This window comes from Muntiacus reevesi, chromosome 7 (genome assembly GCF_963930625.1).
Source record: "Muntiacus reevesi chromosome 7, mMunRee1.1, whole genome shotgun sequence".
In the NCBI taxonomy this organism is placed as follows: Eukaryota; Metazoa; Chordata; class Mammalia; order Artiodactyla; family Cervidae; genus Muntiacus; species Muntiacus reevesi.
In genome coordinates, this window is record NC_089255.1 from 98,669,209 (window position 1) to 98,685,823 (window position 16,615).

Consider the following 16,615-nt stretch of genomic DNA (forward strand, 5'->3'; position numbering starts at 1 on the left):
TGAAGGATCTTAAAAGCTAGGATGATAAAATCATACAGATATATTTCGAAGATACATATATTTTAGAAAGGACACGCACACATTGGCATGCATGTTTTGGGAGACAGATTCCACAGCTTTCATCGAAGTGGACTGTAACTTCCCCCCAAATTAAAAATCAATGATTATGAGTAAAAAGAGCAGAGGGCCATAGATGAAACCTTGGAACACATTAAAAATGGGGAAAACAGGAAATGAAGCCAGTGAAGGAGACTGGAAGAGAGAACCCTAAGAGAGTGGAAGGAAAATCAAGTAGTTTTTGGTTAGAGAATAATTAAGAGACAGAAAACACAGTCACATCAGGTACTTCCACGTCCTTCTACCCTAAGAGGAGCCGTCCTGTGACCCTGGCAGCACCTCAACCATAGCACTTTCAAACCCTATCAATGCTGATCACCTGGGCTAAGCTATTCTGGCCTTGGTCTTTTCAATGCCAACATCCTCCAAGAGATTATAAGAGTTCCTCCAGTCCCTAGTCAGAAAGAGGGCATCACAGTTTGGTTGTATTTACTTCTACTATAAAAAGAAAGCCAAGCTGAGGAGTATAGAAAACCTAACTGGCCAAATATCTTAACTAGAATCTGAGATAGGAATTGAACTGAATATACTTCCAACTATATAATGTCATAACTTTCCTAAGATCGAATCACCAGCAGCAATGTGATTCATTCAAAAGTCAGGCAGAAAGGACAAGTTCAAAGTACCATGTCCTGGATACTGAAGGAGTGCTAGTTCATGATGGGTTTGGGGCTGGGTGTTTCTCACTGGATCCAAATGGGCAGATTCGGCATAAAGAAGGTGCCTATCTGTATTCTGAATTAAATAAATGAAAAACTTGTAAACATATATTTGAAGTTGTACTCAGAGATCCAAAAATCTATAAAACCTAAAAGCCTTGCCAAAGACTCTGAATCAAATGTACAGATTCTAGGGATTTTCCTGGCAGTTCAGTGGTCAAGACTCTGAGCTTTTACTGTGCGGGGTGGGGAGGGGGTGGGACTGATCCTGGGCTGAGGAACTAAGACCCTGCATGCTACAAGTGGGGCCAAAAAAAAAAAAAAAAAAGAAGGAAAATTAATACTATCACATGTTACAATATGGATGAACCACAAGTATACAGATTTTAAATTCTATTTCTTCTATCATTTTCTCAGATTCTCTGAATCTGAAAAATAAAAGAAGTGATCATTACTCATATTTACCTCAACGCTGAGTTTCTCCCATATATTGCTCTCCTTTACTTTGGGGACATTTTCATTTATATCATATTCATCTATAGCTTCTGTTAGCTTCCAGGGAAACTTAATCATGAAGGTTCGAAGTTCATCAATGTAGCTGGTCAAAATGTCCACTCCTTTCTGTAGATGTTCATCCAGCTCTATGGAAAACACCAGTGTGCCAATTTCATACATAAAGTGTGTGTGTGTGAGAGAGTAGAGAGAGAGAAATAATTCACCATGAGCTATATAACCATAACGAGGTTTACAAAATGGCAAAATTCAAACTCAGTGTTTTCAGATCAAACAAAAAAATCTGAGCATTTTTCCTATTTACAAGTATCTCCATGTTTTAATATAACCCCCTTCACAATGGTTAGTTCTTCCTGCCAAAATTCGCAGGATTAGAACCCACTTCACTCACTCAATTACACATTACAAATGGCACTCCACTGGCTTATGCCCTCTCGTGCAATAGGATCACTTATATATCTGTCCTGACCTAAGGGTAGGATAATTGTCCCTTTATTTCCTGCTTTTCTTACCTTCAATGTGAATAAAAAGCTCCTTTATTTGTTTGTTAAGGAAAGACAGTGTAAGGTTAAGTAACTGTTCTGAAAAGTGCTTGCTTTGGGTTTCAGAATCATTTTCTCTAATTGCTGAGCAAAGTAAATCCAGCGCTGGTGTCAGCTCTTCCACATCTGAGGAAAAACCAAAGGAAGGACTATGAAGAACACCAGGACACTCCCAATAAAATTAACCTATCCAAAAAGACGATGCTCCAATACCTTAAACATAAGAAAAAGACCAACGTCTTACTCTCAAAAAGCTCACAAGACTTTCATGAAGTCTTATTACCTGCAAACCTCAGGGACTCTACTTATCACTAGTCGTTATTTACTGGTATTACTAGTAACTAGGACTTTGCTGACCACCTACTCTATTTTAAATACTGTACCTGGTGTTTTATAAATGCTATCTCACTTATTCCATTTAATGACCAGAGAGGTAGGTGTTACATCCCGCTTTCCACAGATGAAGAAACTGAGATTTCAAGAGGATAAGTAACTTGTCCAAGCTAATCTGAACATGAGTGGCACAGAATAAATTTGAATGTAAATCTGATTCCAAAACCATTCTCTTAAATATACAGGGGAAGGCAAGGATGGAGGCCCCTGAATCTTCTATTTGCCAGCTGCAAATAAAATGATGCCTGCTCATTCTAGCATTGGCCTCCGCCTCTAGAACTGTGTCTGTGTGAGAATGATGGGAAACATGGGTTTTACCATGAAGAGAGCAGGAAAAGCTAATCCTATGCTTCCTATTTCCAGACCCAGCCCCACCTTTTAGGGCAGAGCAGTGCAGGTGTGAGTGGAGGGAGGAGTAAGCACTGACCACCGAACGGCAGAAGGGAGTAATGACCACCCAGCTGCTGCTGGAGTTCGCCTCAACACCACAAACCAGGCCTGTCTCTATAAATGTAAGCAGACTTTAAAAAAAAAAAAGTGGAGCATAAAAAAAGTTAGCAGCTCAAGAGGGAGGAGGGCAAACCCTGCACTCAAAACAAGAGGATGTCAACTCACACTCAAGTGAGAACCAACATCACACTGACTGAAAGGGTCGGCTGTTCTCTCCACTTAAAGAGTGTGAGCTGGTAGAAATTAATCCCAATAATGATACATATGTGAAGTTATACAAACGCACAGCATTTATAGCACATTGCCAACAAGAGCAAAAATCAGAATCAACCTAAATGTGTAATATAAGTTTGGTTGGGGAAACTATGGCACAGCCCATATAATGAAATTCTGTGCCACCATAAATAGGTATACCTACTGTTATCAAGAAAGATGTCTGTAATACATTATCAAGCGAAAAAAAAAAAAAAGCAAATTATAAAACTTTATGTACATGGGAAAAGACATTTTTTTACCCTATCCCTCCAAAGAGAGGATTTGCAATGACTACCTGGCTCAAGAATAAAAGCAGAGCGCCTGTTTATTAAAAATGAAAACCAAAGTCTTAAAGAGTTGGTAATGTAGCAGAAAAGAAAAGTCAGGATGAAAACTAAGCCAGCTGCAGTCACTATATACCTCAGACAGCAGCAAGAGTGGGGCGTTTCACAAATGAATTTTATTTTCTTTTAAATAAAATCCTCTTAAATTTCAAGGATCATCTCTTCCTTGCATACTAAAAATACAAAGCACGGTACAGCATGTGAATAATTAACATTCAATGTATAAAGAGAGCATTTACAGATTCTCACAACTCTCTCAAGAGTCCAGAAAGTAGACAAAACATGATGACTAGTAACATGATGGCTAGTAAATAAGTCACCAGAAAACATAACAATAATTTGAAAGTGATTAAAAAGGAAAAACGATAAATACAAATATAGAAGTCTTCATTCCACTCACGTTTTAAATATAAATGGGAGGCAAAGTGATCAAACTGGTCACATACAGAAGATTTTGAGGATGGAGTCAAAAGATTTTCTTTGCTCTTTAAAAAGAAATCTACTGTGTCCAGCTGGCGGTTTTCTATACCTGCCTGCAATGGGAGGAGATCAGGAAAAAATTACAATAGTAAAAAAAAAAAAATCGGGATACAAATTGCTTTTTAAAACTTTACAATTTAATGTGCTAACAGAGATACAAGGTTACCTTTACATTGCGGGAGCGTCTGAGTTCTCCTGCGGGTTCTGACGACTGTGACCTAGGGCAAGTCTCTAGCTTTTCGGAGCAGAAGTCTCCGCTTCAGCAGAAACAGGTTTGAAAAGAAAACACTTCTAGCTCTGTGCATGCCAAATGCTAAGCCGCTTCAGTCCAACACTTTGCAACCCAATGAGCTATAGCCTACCAGGAGAATCCATGGGGTTCTCCAGAAAAGAACACTGGAGTAAATCGCCCCCCGCGCCGCCTCTCCTCCAGGGTATCTTCCCAACCATTTTGTAATTCTAAAACCATGCAAAGTTAGGTACCTGGGGATCACCCTCACAGTTAAGTTACAATCTATTTGAATTAAAATATTACAGCAGATTAGTACAAAGTTAAACTGAAAAAGCAGGCTAAATACAGACTTCTGTTTCTAATTAGGAATCTGAGGAAACTGTTCTATAAAGAACACTTAAAAATCATAGATTGAAAATTATATACACAGTTGACCTTTGAACAACTCGGGGTCAGGGACGCTGACCCTCCTACACAGTGGAAAACCCATGCGTAACTCTACAGCCATGCCCCCGAACAAGGTTTCACACCCATGAACTCAACCTGCCTTTGAGTGCGCAGTTCTGTAGCACTCACTACTGAAAAAATCCTGGTACAGGTGGCCCTGCGCAGCTCAAATCCATGCTGTTAAGGGTCAATGATGGTGTATGTGCATGCGCGTGTGTGTGTGTGTTTATACCTTTAAATGCTCAGGTGAACTGAAAAGACAGTGACAAAAATCTTCAGAATTAAAAACAGATTTCTGATGGCCTGAAGCAGGGGTTGAAAAACAGGGCAAAGCAACCAAATTCAACTGCTCCCTGTCTTTGTTTTACAGGAAAACAACCACATCCATCCACTTCCCTATTGCCAGTGGCTACAAGGGCACATCTGAGCAGTCCTAACAGAAACCTGCCTGGGGTCTCTGGCCCTGGAGAGAAGTTTGCCACTCCGGGGCTAAAGCATTGCACCGAAGAATCACCTGGAGAGCCTGTTCAAACGTGGGCTGCTGAGTCCAGTCCCCAGATATTCTGATTTCCTAAGTCTGGGGTGGAGCCTGAAAATCTGCATCTGTAATACATCTCCAGAAGATGTGATGCTGCTGGTCTGGGGACCACACTGAGAATCCAAGGGCTGAGTTCTGGGTGTGAGGCCAGGTAGGCTGGGTGGTACATACTGGTGAAAGTTATGTGTGGAGGAAAAGAAGAGAAGAAAGGGACTTCCCTGAGGGAGACAGGAAACAGACCCTGCCTTCCCACTACACAGTGAGAGGAAAAACTAAACTGTGTATGCTTAAGTTAGAATACGGTTGCAAAACAGTTATTAAGTTTGCAACTTTCAAATAGTTCAGCAAAAATAAGTAACATATAGTGAAAACAAATGCGGCAAACTGTTGTGTCAGTCACTCAGTGTCCCGACTCTGTGTGACCCCCATGGACTGTAGCTTGGCAGGCCCCTCCGTCCATGGGATTCTCCAGGCAAGGATACTAGAGTGGACTGCCATTTCCTGCTCCAGTGGCAAAATGTTAACAGTTGGTAAATGGAAAAGAGGTAAATGGATTTTCATTTTATAACTTTTACAATTTTTCTATAAATTTGAAAAAAGTTTCAAAATAACACATTTAAAAATAATGACTAAATAGTAATTCCAGAAATAATAAAAACTGAAACTCAGTGGATGTACTGAATACCAGATTAGACCTACCTGAAAAGAGAAATAGTGAGCTGCATTACCCAAAGACTCAAAGAGATTAAGATAAACTGAGCAAAGTATGAAAATTCTAACTACTTCTGATGAAAGTAAAGAACACTGTGACAACTGGAAAATGCATGTTCAACTTTCATATGGAACATGTGTGAAAACTGAGTGTTTACTAGGCTATACCTGAGTCTCAACAAAGTAACTCATTTGTACGCTGTTTGAGACTAAGGCCAAAGCAATGCTGTAATGCCACCTAAGCCTAATTAAACTAACTACACGGACATAAAATGCATAAGGGCAGAGGCTCTGCAGTCACACTGCCTGGGTTCAAACCCTCGGACTACCAGTTACTGTCCAAGTATATCTGAATTAGGATTCCTAACCTCTATGTTCCCTCAACTGCAAAATGGAAATAATAATAGTTTTTATCCATTGGTAAGAAAATTAATGAGCTAGCACCTGATTATTAACATTAATATTTAGAAAAAATAACTACAGGAAATAACCCAAGAATAAACATGATTACTTTGGGATAACAGATTTATAAGAGACCAATTTTCTTTTTTTCTCATTCTTAAATTCTCTATAATACATGTTTTGTAGTACATAAAGGTAAGTCTTTCAATAAATGGTACTGGCAACTGAAAACCTACATGCAAAAGAATGAGGTTGGGTCCTTTCCACTTACCATATATAAAAATTAATCAAAATGCATCAAAGAATTAGATGCAAAAACTAAAACAATAAAACTCATAACTTTATAAGAGTAAATTTTCATGACTTCAGAGAACAGGCACTGGTTACTTAAGATATGACACCAAAAGCACAAGTAACTGAAAAAAAAAACCAAAACACAAACACAAAACTCCCTAAAACAGGTAAACTAACTTCATCAAAATTAAAAACTTATGTTTCAAAGGACACCATCAAGACGCTGAAAATAAAACCCACGGAATAGGATAGGGTCTAGTATCTAGAATATGTAAAGAACCCTTAGAACACAACAATAAAGACAAAGCACTCAATTTACAATTACAAAATGAACAAAGGATTTAAATAGACATTTCTCCAAAGATACACAATACAAATGGCCAAAAAGCACATGAAAACACATTAGTCATTAGGAAACTGCAAGTAAAAACCACGATGAGATACCACTTCATGTTGACTTCACAGTCACTAGGATGGTTATGATACAACGAAACTGGACAAAACAAGTGGATTTGGAGCTATTGGAACTCCTTTACCTCGCTCTGGGAGTGTTCAACAGTGCAGCCACTGTGGAAAAGAGTTTGGTGGTTCCTCAAAAAGTTAAAATAACTTGCTAATTCTACTGCCAGGTGTATACCCAGGAGAAACAAAAAAATATGGTGATACAAAAAAACTAGTACACCACTTTTCACAGTAGGAGAATTCGTAATAGCAAAAAAGGAAAAACCACCTAAATGTCTATTGATGATGAATGGATTAAAAATATGTGCTGTATCCACATAATGGAAAGCTACTCAGACATAAAAAAGAGTGAAGTCCTGACAGGCGCTACATGGATGAACTCTGAAGACAAGCTAAGTGAAAGAAGTCGTCACAAAAGGCCACACAGACAAAGCAGATCAGTGTGTGGAAATGAGGGTGAGTGAAGAGTTGGGAGTGACTGCTAATGGGGTGAAAAAAGTGAGAGTGAAAACACTAGACAGTGAGGATGGTTGTACAACTCTGAACATACTCAAAATCACTCGTAGGTGAATGATACTGCTACCCATAGACAGGTGAAAGTTACTGTACGTGAACTGTATCTCAATAAAGCTGCCACTAAAAGACAAGTTTGGTATATAACTTTATTAACTTCTAGTTTTCAACCTTTCTACGTGGTACAGTAGAAAGTGCCCTGAGTTTGACTCTAGCTCCTGCCTTATTAGTACAGCTATGGGCCATTCAATCGTTTTGAGTCTTAGGTTTTTCATCTGTAAAATGAAATGAATACAAACTACCCAACTGGTCACCTGTGGTTATTTTAGCACAATTTAGAGGATGCACAGAAAAGAGTGTTTGTGAACTACATTCTTGCTGCTTAGTCCCTAAAGTCCTGTCTGACTCTTGCAACTCCATGGGCTGTAGCCCACTAGGCTCCACTGTCCATAGGCTCTCCCAGGCAAGAATACTGGAGTGGGTGAACTAAAAAATGCTGTATAAATTCAGGTATGTCACTACTACAGCAGGATGAGAGTGGTGGGGAAGATAAACCAGGAATGAATGATCACTCCTGCTTGAGCTTCCCATAGCTTGTTTCCACTTCATTTATTCTCATTAGCTTATTGTTGCCTCCATCTTTTGTAACTTTTTCTTTCTTTCAGTTTAGTTCAGTTCAGTCACTTAGTCCTGTCCGACTCTTTGCGACCCCATGGACTACAGCACGCCAGGCCTCCCTGTCCATCACAAACTCCCGGAGTTTACTCAAACTCATGCCCACCGAGTCGGTGATGCCACCCAGCCATCTCATCCTCTGTCGTCCCCTTCTCCTCCTGCCCCCAATCCCTCCCAGCATCAGGGTCTTTTCCAATGAGTCAACTCTTCACATGAGATGACCAAAGTATTGGAGTTTCAGCTTCAGCATCAGTCTTCCCAATGAACACCCAGGACTGATCTCCTTCAGGATGGACTGGTTGGATCTCCTTGCTGTCCAAGGGACTCTCAAGAGTCTTCTCCAACACCACCGTTCAAAAGCATCAATTTTTCGGCGCTGAGCTTTCTTCACAGTCCAACACTCACATCCATACATGACCACTGGAAAAACCACAGCCTTGACCAGATGGACCTTTGTTGGCAAAGTAATGTCTCTTCTTTTCAATATGCTATCTATGTTGGTCATAACTTTCCTTCCAGGGAGTAAGCGTCTTTTAATTTCATGGCTGCAGTCACCATCTGCAGTGATTCTGGAGCCCAAAAAAATAAAGTCTGACACTGTTTCCACTGTCTCCCCATCTATTTCCCATGAGGTGATGGCACCAGATGCCATGATCTTAGTTTTCTGAATGTTGAGCTTTAAGCCAACTTCTTCACTCTCCTCTTTCACTTTCATCAAGAGGCTTTTTAGTTCCTCTTCACTTTCTGCCGTAAGGGTGGTGTCTTTCTTTAGTTCAGTTCAATTCAGTTGCTCAGTTGTGTCCAACTCCTTGCAACCCCATGGACTGCAGCACACCAGGCCTCCCTGTCCATCACCAACTCCTGGAGTTTACTCAAACTCATGTCCACTGAGTCGGTGATGCCATCCAACCATCTCATCCTCTGTCGTCCCCTTCTCCTCCCTCCTTCAATCTCTCCCAGCATCAGAGTCTTTTCCAATGAGTCAGGTTTTTCGCATCAGGTGGCCAAAGTATTGGAGCCTCAGCTCTTCCAATAAATATTCAGGACTGATCTCCTTTAGGATGGATTGGTTGGATCTCCTTGCTGTCCAAGGGACTCTCAAGAGTCTTCTCCAACACCACAGTTCAAAAGCATCAATTCTTCGTCGCTCAGCTTTCTTTTTAGTCCAACTCTCACATCCATACATGACCACTGGAAAAACCATAGCCTTGACTAGATGGTCCTTTGTTGGCAAAGTAATGTCTCTGCTTTTTAATATACCACCTAGGTTGGTCACACCTTTCCTTCCAAGGAGTAAGCGTCTTTTAATTTCATGGCTGCAATCACCATCTGCAGTGATTTTGGAGCCCCCCAAAATAAAAGTCTGCCACTGTTTCCCATGAAGTGATGGGATCAGAGGCCATGATTTTTGTTTACTTCATGTTGAGTTTTAAGCCAACTTTTCCACTCCCCTCTTTCACTTTCATCAAGAGGCTCTTTAGTTCTTCTTCACTTTCTGCCATAAGGGTGGTGTCACCTGCACATCTGAGGTTATCAATACTTCTCTGGCAATCTTGATTCCAGCTTGTGCGTCAGCCAGCCCAGCATTTCTCACGATGTACTCTGCATATAAGTTAAATAAGCAGGGTGACAATATACAGCCTTGCCACACTCCTTTCTCTATTTGGAACCAGTCTGTTGTTCCATGTCCAGTTCTAACTGTTGCTTCCTAACGTACATTCAGGTTTCTCAAGAGGCAGGTCAGGTGGTCTGGTATTCCCATCTCTTTCAGAATTTTCCACAGTTTATTGTGATCCACACAAAGGCTTTGGCATAGTCAATAAAGCAGAAATAGATGTTTTTTCTGGAACTCTTGGTTTTTCCTTGGTCCACTGGATGTTGGCAATTTGATCTCTGGTTCCTCTGCCTTTTCTAAAACCAGCTTGAACATCTGGAAGTTCATGGTTCACGTATTATTGAAGCTGGGCTTGGAGACTTCTGAGCGTCACTTTACTAGCGTGTGAGATGAGTGCAATTGTGCGGTACTTTGATCATTCATTCTTTGGCATTGCCTTTCTTTGGGATTGGAATGAAAACTGACCTTTTCCAGTCCTGTGGCCACTGCTGAGTTTTCCAAGTTTGCTGGCATATTGAGTGCAGCACTTTCACAGCATCATCTTTTAGGATTTGAAATAGCTCAACTGGAATTCCATCACCTCTGCTAGCTTTGTTTGTAGTGACGCTTCCTAGCGCCCACTTGACTTCACATTCCAGGATGTCTGGCTCTAGGTGAGTGATCATACCGTCGTGATCATCTAGGTCATGAAGAGCTTTTTTGTACAGTTCTTCTGTGTATGCTTGCCACCTCTTCTTAATATCCTCTGCTTCTGTCAGGTCCATACCGTTTCTGTTCTTTATCGTGCCCATCTTTGTATGAAATGTTCCCTTGGTATCTCTAATTTTCTTGAAGAGATTTCTAGTCTTCCCATTCTGTTGTTTTCCTCTTTTTCTTTGCACTGATCGCTAAGTAAGGCTTTCTTATCTCTCCTTGCTCTTCTTTGGAACTCTGCATTCAGACGGGTATATCTTTCCTTTTCTCCTTTGTTTTTCACTTCTCTTCTTTTCACAGCTATTTGTAAGGCCTCCCCAGACAGCCATTTTGCTTTTTTGCACTTCTTTTTCTTGGGGATGGTCTTGATCCCTGACTCCTGTACAAAGTCATGAACCTCCGTCCACAGTTCATCAGGCACTCTGTCTATCAGATCTATTCCCTTGAATCTATCTGTCACTTCCATTATATAATTGTAAGGGGTTTGATTTAGGTCATACCTAGAAGGGTCTAATGGTTTTCCCTACTTTATTCTATTTAAGTCTGAATTTGGCAATAAGCAGTTCACGATCTGAGCCACAGTCAGATTTCTTTCTTAAACAGTGTTCATTATAATATATTATCTTCAAAGCCAAAAAGGGTAAGTTACTAAGCAGAATTAGGGTAATGAAATAGCCAAAACTAAGCAAAAGGATGGGTAAAGGCTACATATCTTTTGTTGCTAGGTTGCATGTATCTCCCAAATCTTTAGCCACATAAGAGTAAACAACAGAAAATAATCCAACATCATCATACTACAGACACTTAATTCTGTTACCTCTAGCGCATGTATGGGGATGGAACACCGCCCCCAACCATTAAGATGACAGAGAGAGTCCACAGTGCTGGCACTTCCGTGGATCATCAGCCTATTTAAAAATTCCTCTTGAGTCAAACCAAATAAAATCAGAGACAGTCCACTTTCTACAAGACAAAAAGTCAGCTTTAATAAATTATTAGGACTTAGGTTTTAGTGTTATGACAGGAATTAATTTCTAACTAGTCAATACTTCAGCATTGTAATTACTAATGTTTATTGGGTACTGGTAACTAATGACCTCAATTAATAAATTCATAATAATTTTTCAAAGAATAATTTCATTTTTCAAAACAGTAAACACAAGACAAATTCTCATAACAATGCATCCTATGAAATAGCACTAAACCTCTCTACTTTGTAGAGTCTTGCATAATCAATACTGCCTTAATTGTCTCTTGTATAATCTTGTATAATTGTATTTTGTATAATGTACAAAATTGTATCTTGCACAATCAATACCTGGAAACTTTACCAAAATAAAGCAATTAATAGCATGCTCTGATACACAGAAATACATGATTACCAAAATTGAGATACTGAAGAAGAAACACATAGTTCAATCAGAACACTCAGCAGCTTTACAGGAAATTATGGCATAAATGCTGAATCAACATGTATCTGACACACCAAACCCAAATACCTATGGGAGCCAAGCAGGCGGGGAGAGAAGTACAAGGAAACACAACCAAAAAATAAAAAACAAAAACAAAACAAAATAAACAACCTGAAAGGAACTGGCCCATCTAAGACCACTGAAATTTGGCTTCAATGCATAAATTGGAGGAGGGATGAGGGCCAGTGGGACAAATCTCTTAATCTTTCAGTAATGACTGAAATGCCAGATTGTGTGAAATCCTCTTAACTTTACATGCTCATAATAAAATCTTTTTAAAAAGTCTAGGTAGTGCAGACCAAACAAAATAAATCTGAGTTCATACATGGTCCATGCATGCTTGCAACCTCTGCCTACACAGACTGAAGTCCCGTAAAAGACTTGCTAGGCTAAAAACCAACCTTTCTTAAACTCTGACTTAGTATCCTAAGCATTTAGCTGAGCAGAATTAATCTTAACTAAAAATCAAACACATGGACAACAGTACTAAGAGTAACACTGAATATTTCTCCATCAAAGCTTAGGCTCAGAGGTGCGAGCAGGCACCAGCACCACTCAGGCAGCAGAAGTAAAACTGGCATTAGGGCAGCCCTCAGCGTGGATTTCAACCTGTTAAAAGATGTCCTCACCTGTCAAGACGAGGCACAGCTGCCGGTCTCCACCACTGTCTACAGGAACACATTTTTTGCCCAGCAAAAAACACTGCGTGCTCTGGGTCTCCAAGTCCCACAGGACAATGGTCCAGCCTGTCCTTTCGCCTGCCCAAGTGAACAGTGCAGTGAAGCCTGTCACAGACACACAGGCAAGCTCAAGGGACTCCTCCTGTCCCCTGATGTGCATCCTTTTCCACACTCTTCCTGGATCACTGGTCCTGGCAGGGCCTTTCTGTGGAAAATCACACGGGCTGCACGTCACATCCTGTGGAATGAAGGCCCACTCTGACACACTGGTATCGCAGTTACCAGATTCGGGGGACTCCGGATGTGAAACATCCTGGTACCACGGAGCACAGCAGGAACCTTCCAGCTTAGAGCTCTTTGTTGTTTCATTCAGTGATGACAGCTGGGCTTTCCAAGACCTGGGAGACAGGACAGAACTCACATCTGTGACAGTGAAAGGCAGAAAGTGAGGCACTAAACCAAGCAAAAATGCACTCAGGGAAATAAAAGTATCTACTCTGTAAAGGCTTAAGTGAAAAGGTTTGGTGTCAGCCTCACACACACACACAAATGAAAATAATAAAGTAAACCTAAAAAGGAGCTTTCTGTACCTATCAATTCGGAAGGAAAACTTGGTCAGTTTCATGTTGTAGTCAGAATTAACAGGATCATCTTCATCTATCCCCTGAGGACCTTCAATAGGGATGTCTTGTAGAGCTTTTTCACATAACAGGTGTCCTGGGTATTGCCTATGTTTTAAAAACAATAGCCATGGTAAAAAAATGATGGTCAAACCCAAATCCCTGTTATTGCCTCTGCTGTTGTTGCCTCTGTTATTGCCCCTTAAAAATGGAAGGGGAAACGGTGTGGAGGTGTTACAGAGCAGAAACAGTACAGACAGTAAGTTTCCCTGACCTAGACGCCTTAACTCCATTGCTTCAGACACACTGATAAAGCTATGTTGTGTATATGAAGCTAATAATATAACATTATATGGCAATTACATCAATTAAAAAAATTTTTACCCTTAGGGGAAGTTTGTTTTATGAAGAGACAAGAGCATGTATTATCTACTACAATGTAGATGTGAAGGTAAAAACTTTTACCTGAACTAATGTATTTGAATTTTTCAACAACCCTCTAAGGTAAATATAAGCCAGTTTTGTAGCTACAGAAACTTAGGCTCAAAGAAACAGTGCAGCTGGGTCTGAACCAAGTAAATGTGACGTAAGCCCAGGCGTTTAATCGCCCACCACCACAGAGTGAGATTTAGGCTGAGACCAGGGAAACATGTAACAACTAGGGAAGCAAGGTTTGAGTGCAGGTGTGGACGCACAGTGTATGTAAGATGAGGCTGGAGAGCTCTGCAAAAGACAAATGGGGTCAGGCTTTATGGGCTACTAAGGATTGTTAGCTTTCATGTTGGGGAAGGAGGAAAAGAAGCTAGAGGACGGCTTTAAGCAGAGAAGCCGTATGATCAGATACAGGGGAGTGGCTGTGGGAGACCGGGATGTACGTAACCCCCGAGCACTGAGTTAAATTATTAACCGTTTCAACAATTTGAAGGTAACAGCGTGACTTGCATTTGTCAAGGAGATGACGTTAGAGAAGGCAGGGTGAAAATGAAGAAATATGATCTGTGGAGAAAGCAGTCCCCCCGCCAATAAAAGAGATATACTCTGTCCCCACATGTTCATACCTGCCTACACTCTGAAAAGATGTGCACTTTAACAACATCACTCTGGCTACTCCATAGAGGGTGGATTTGAGGGGGGAAGAACAGATACAGTGAGACCAATTACGAGGTTGGTAAGCTAGTTCAGATAAGTGATGACAGCAGCATGGATCAAAGTGATGACAAAAAAGTTAAGAAAAGTGGAAAAGATTCAAGACGCCCTGAGGAGCTAGAATGACTAGGACCTGGTGATTAGATGGACATGGATCTAATACTTAAGAGGCTGGAGATCTAGAAAAGACAGGAAACAGAAAATGGTCCCTGAGAAGGAGGGAAGGAATGGGATTCAGAGCACACACAGAGGGATGGGCCTGCATGGGAGCAGGGAATCCCTTCCCTGTAACAGGACAGAAGAAGGAGAAAATGAGTGCAGGAAAGTGAGAAATTTAATGTGAGAAACTGAAGGAGCTCCTGTGGATGGGGTCTACTTCCTTTATAAAGTAGGAGGTAAGGTCATCCAAGAACAGTTGGGGGTAAAGAGATGAATAAAGGTTTGAGAAAAACGAATGTTTAAAACATTGCTGTAAAAAAAAAAAAAATGGACTCATGAAAAAAATCCCTGTCAAGTTTCCAGGCAGCCAGAGAGACCACATAAAGCATTAGTGTGAACTTTCAGTGGCACCAACTTTTATCTGTGGTGTTCTCACAAGAGCTCAGTTGTGTGGATGCAGGGAGTAAGACATAATTAAAAAATGTGTTGGACCAAGTGCCATCACACAGCAGGAGCAAGAGTTTAGGGCGCATTCAAAAAAGTGAATACAATGACAGGTCACAGAATCTATGCTATAAAAAGAGGGAAGTGAAGACAGAGGGAGATGCAGTCGTCACCTGCGATGTCAGTGTATGGGAATTCCAGTGAAGTCAGACAAGACAAGTGGGGGTACCTGAGTGAGCAAAATGTAGTTCAGGAAGTTGCGGTCAGAGCGGCATGTGTGGAAGAGTGATTTAGGGGAGGAATAGTTTCGTATACTGACAAAGCCCAGGTTATGACTATGAGAATGGACAGCTAAGGTAAACTGTAAGAAAAAGTTACTGACAGCAAATTGAATGAACAAATCATGTGGAGCTTACATGAGCTTACAAACTCTATAGGAAACACAAAAAATTGGAGAAGTAATGAAAGACTACACAATTAAGTGCCAAACTGTAGTTCAAAGCAAAAAGTGCCAAAGAAGTTGAAAGAGAAGAAAAATTAAAAAATGAGCAGAAATTCACAAGTGGAAGGGATTTTAGTAAGGAATGACTTCATAGAAGAGGTGGATCTCAGAGTGGGAATAGGACTTGATAAAACGAAAAGGGGTGGCTGATATTCCATATGGCGGGAAGGAAGAACTAGGGTTCGAGGCAGGAATGGAAAAAATACTTTTAGATTTCAAAGTATACTTAGAAAATATACAGAGTCAAGTTCCTCGAGAAGTTATACTAATTAAAGAGCACTCACGTAGATAAATAACAAATAGAGCTAGATTGTTCATTTAGATGGACAGCAAAGATCCCCAAATTGACTACAGGGAAGGGAGCAGAAGTTCTTCACTGGCTGATGTTACCGTGGCTGAGTTCAGAGGAATTTGTCCCAAGGAATGTGCCTGGTGCCCCCTTCAGGGTTCTCCTGGGGTACTGCCAAAACATCCAGAGGAACAGAACCCTGCACTCAAGGATCAGGGGAGGTAAGTGGGTTTTCCTTCCTCTTCACCTGTTTTCCAAGGAAACTGATTAGGAGGTACCTCCTACTCTACATATACAACATGTATTTCAGTCAGTGAAAATGGCCTGCTGAAACACAAGCATACAATCTGAAAATGTGATAATCATCCCGGCTTAAAAATTCTAAAAAAAACAAAAATGTTAAAAAGCCATTGAAAACAAGTGAAAAATCACAGTACTAAGAAGTTCTGGCTGATATGTGACGATGAAATTAACTCATTGAAATGCATTCTCAATTACTCAAGGATATGTTTATTTCATTCATACTAAGCTAGGACCAAAAATCCTAATGGCTTGAAACGTCCCTTAATTCTGAAAGTCATAAATGTTGATTAGCCTACTTGCAAGTTGCAATAAATAGGTGCTGTGTACATGGATATGCACAATCAGATACAAACATGTTCCTTTCCAACATAAGAGGAGAAGCAACTAGAATTTCTAAATCAAAAAGCTACACACAGAAGTACTCAATTTTCACCAATATGTTCAGAAAGTTGCAGGTGCGGGCCCTCCACGGGAGACACCTGAGAAAATCCTAAGATGGAAAAAGGTGGATCCCATAGGTGGCCAGGACCATAAGCCACATAAGATACAATTCTAACAGGGTAAATCCCATTTCTCTTCGACTCTGGTGTTGGAAAGAAGTGAGAAGATTATGTATAATAGCTAAGAGTTTTTAAAATTGTGCTTGGTTACTTTTTACATATGAT

The 16,615-nt window shown here is 40.5% G+C and overlaps 1 protein-coding gene across 1 annotated transcript in view; it reads right to left on the reverse strand.

The window, feature by feature from the left end:
- Positions 1-16,615, reverse strand: part of SPG11 (SPG11 vesicle trafficking associated, spatacsin) — a 72,699-nt gene that overhangs the window by 50,064 nt on the left and 6,020 nt on the right. Inside the window, exons 5-10 of the mRNA XM_065940718.1 lie at positions 13,078-13,215; positions 12,437-12,885; positions 11,153-11,298; positions 3,674-3,806; positions 1,802-1,957; positions 1,242-1,417 (exon numbers count right to left, since the gene is read on the reverse strand). Of these exons, the coding sequence (XP_065796790.1) occupies positions 1,242-1,417; positions 1,802-1,957; positions 3,674-3,806; positions 11,153-11,298; positions 12,437-12,885; positions 13,078-13,215 (1,198 nt within the window). The remainder of the gene's footprint in view (positions 1-1,241; positions 1,418-1,801; positions 1,958-3,673; positions 3,807-11,152; positions 11,299-12,436; positions 12,886-13,077; positions 13,216-16,615) is intronic.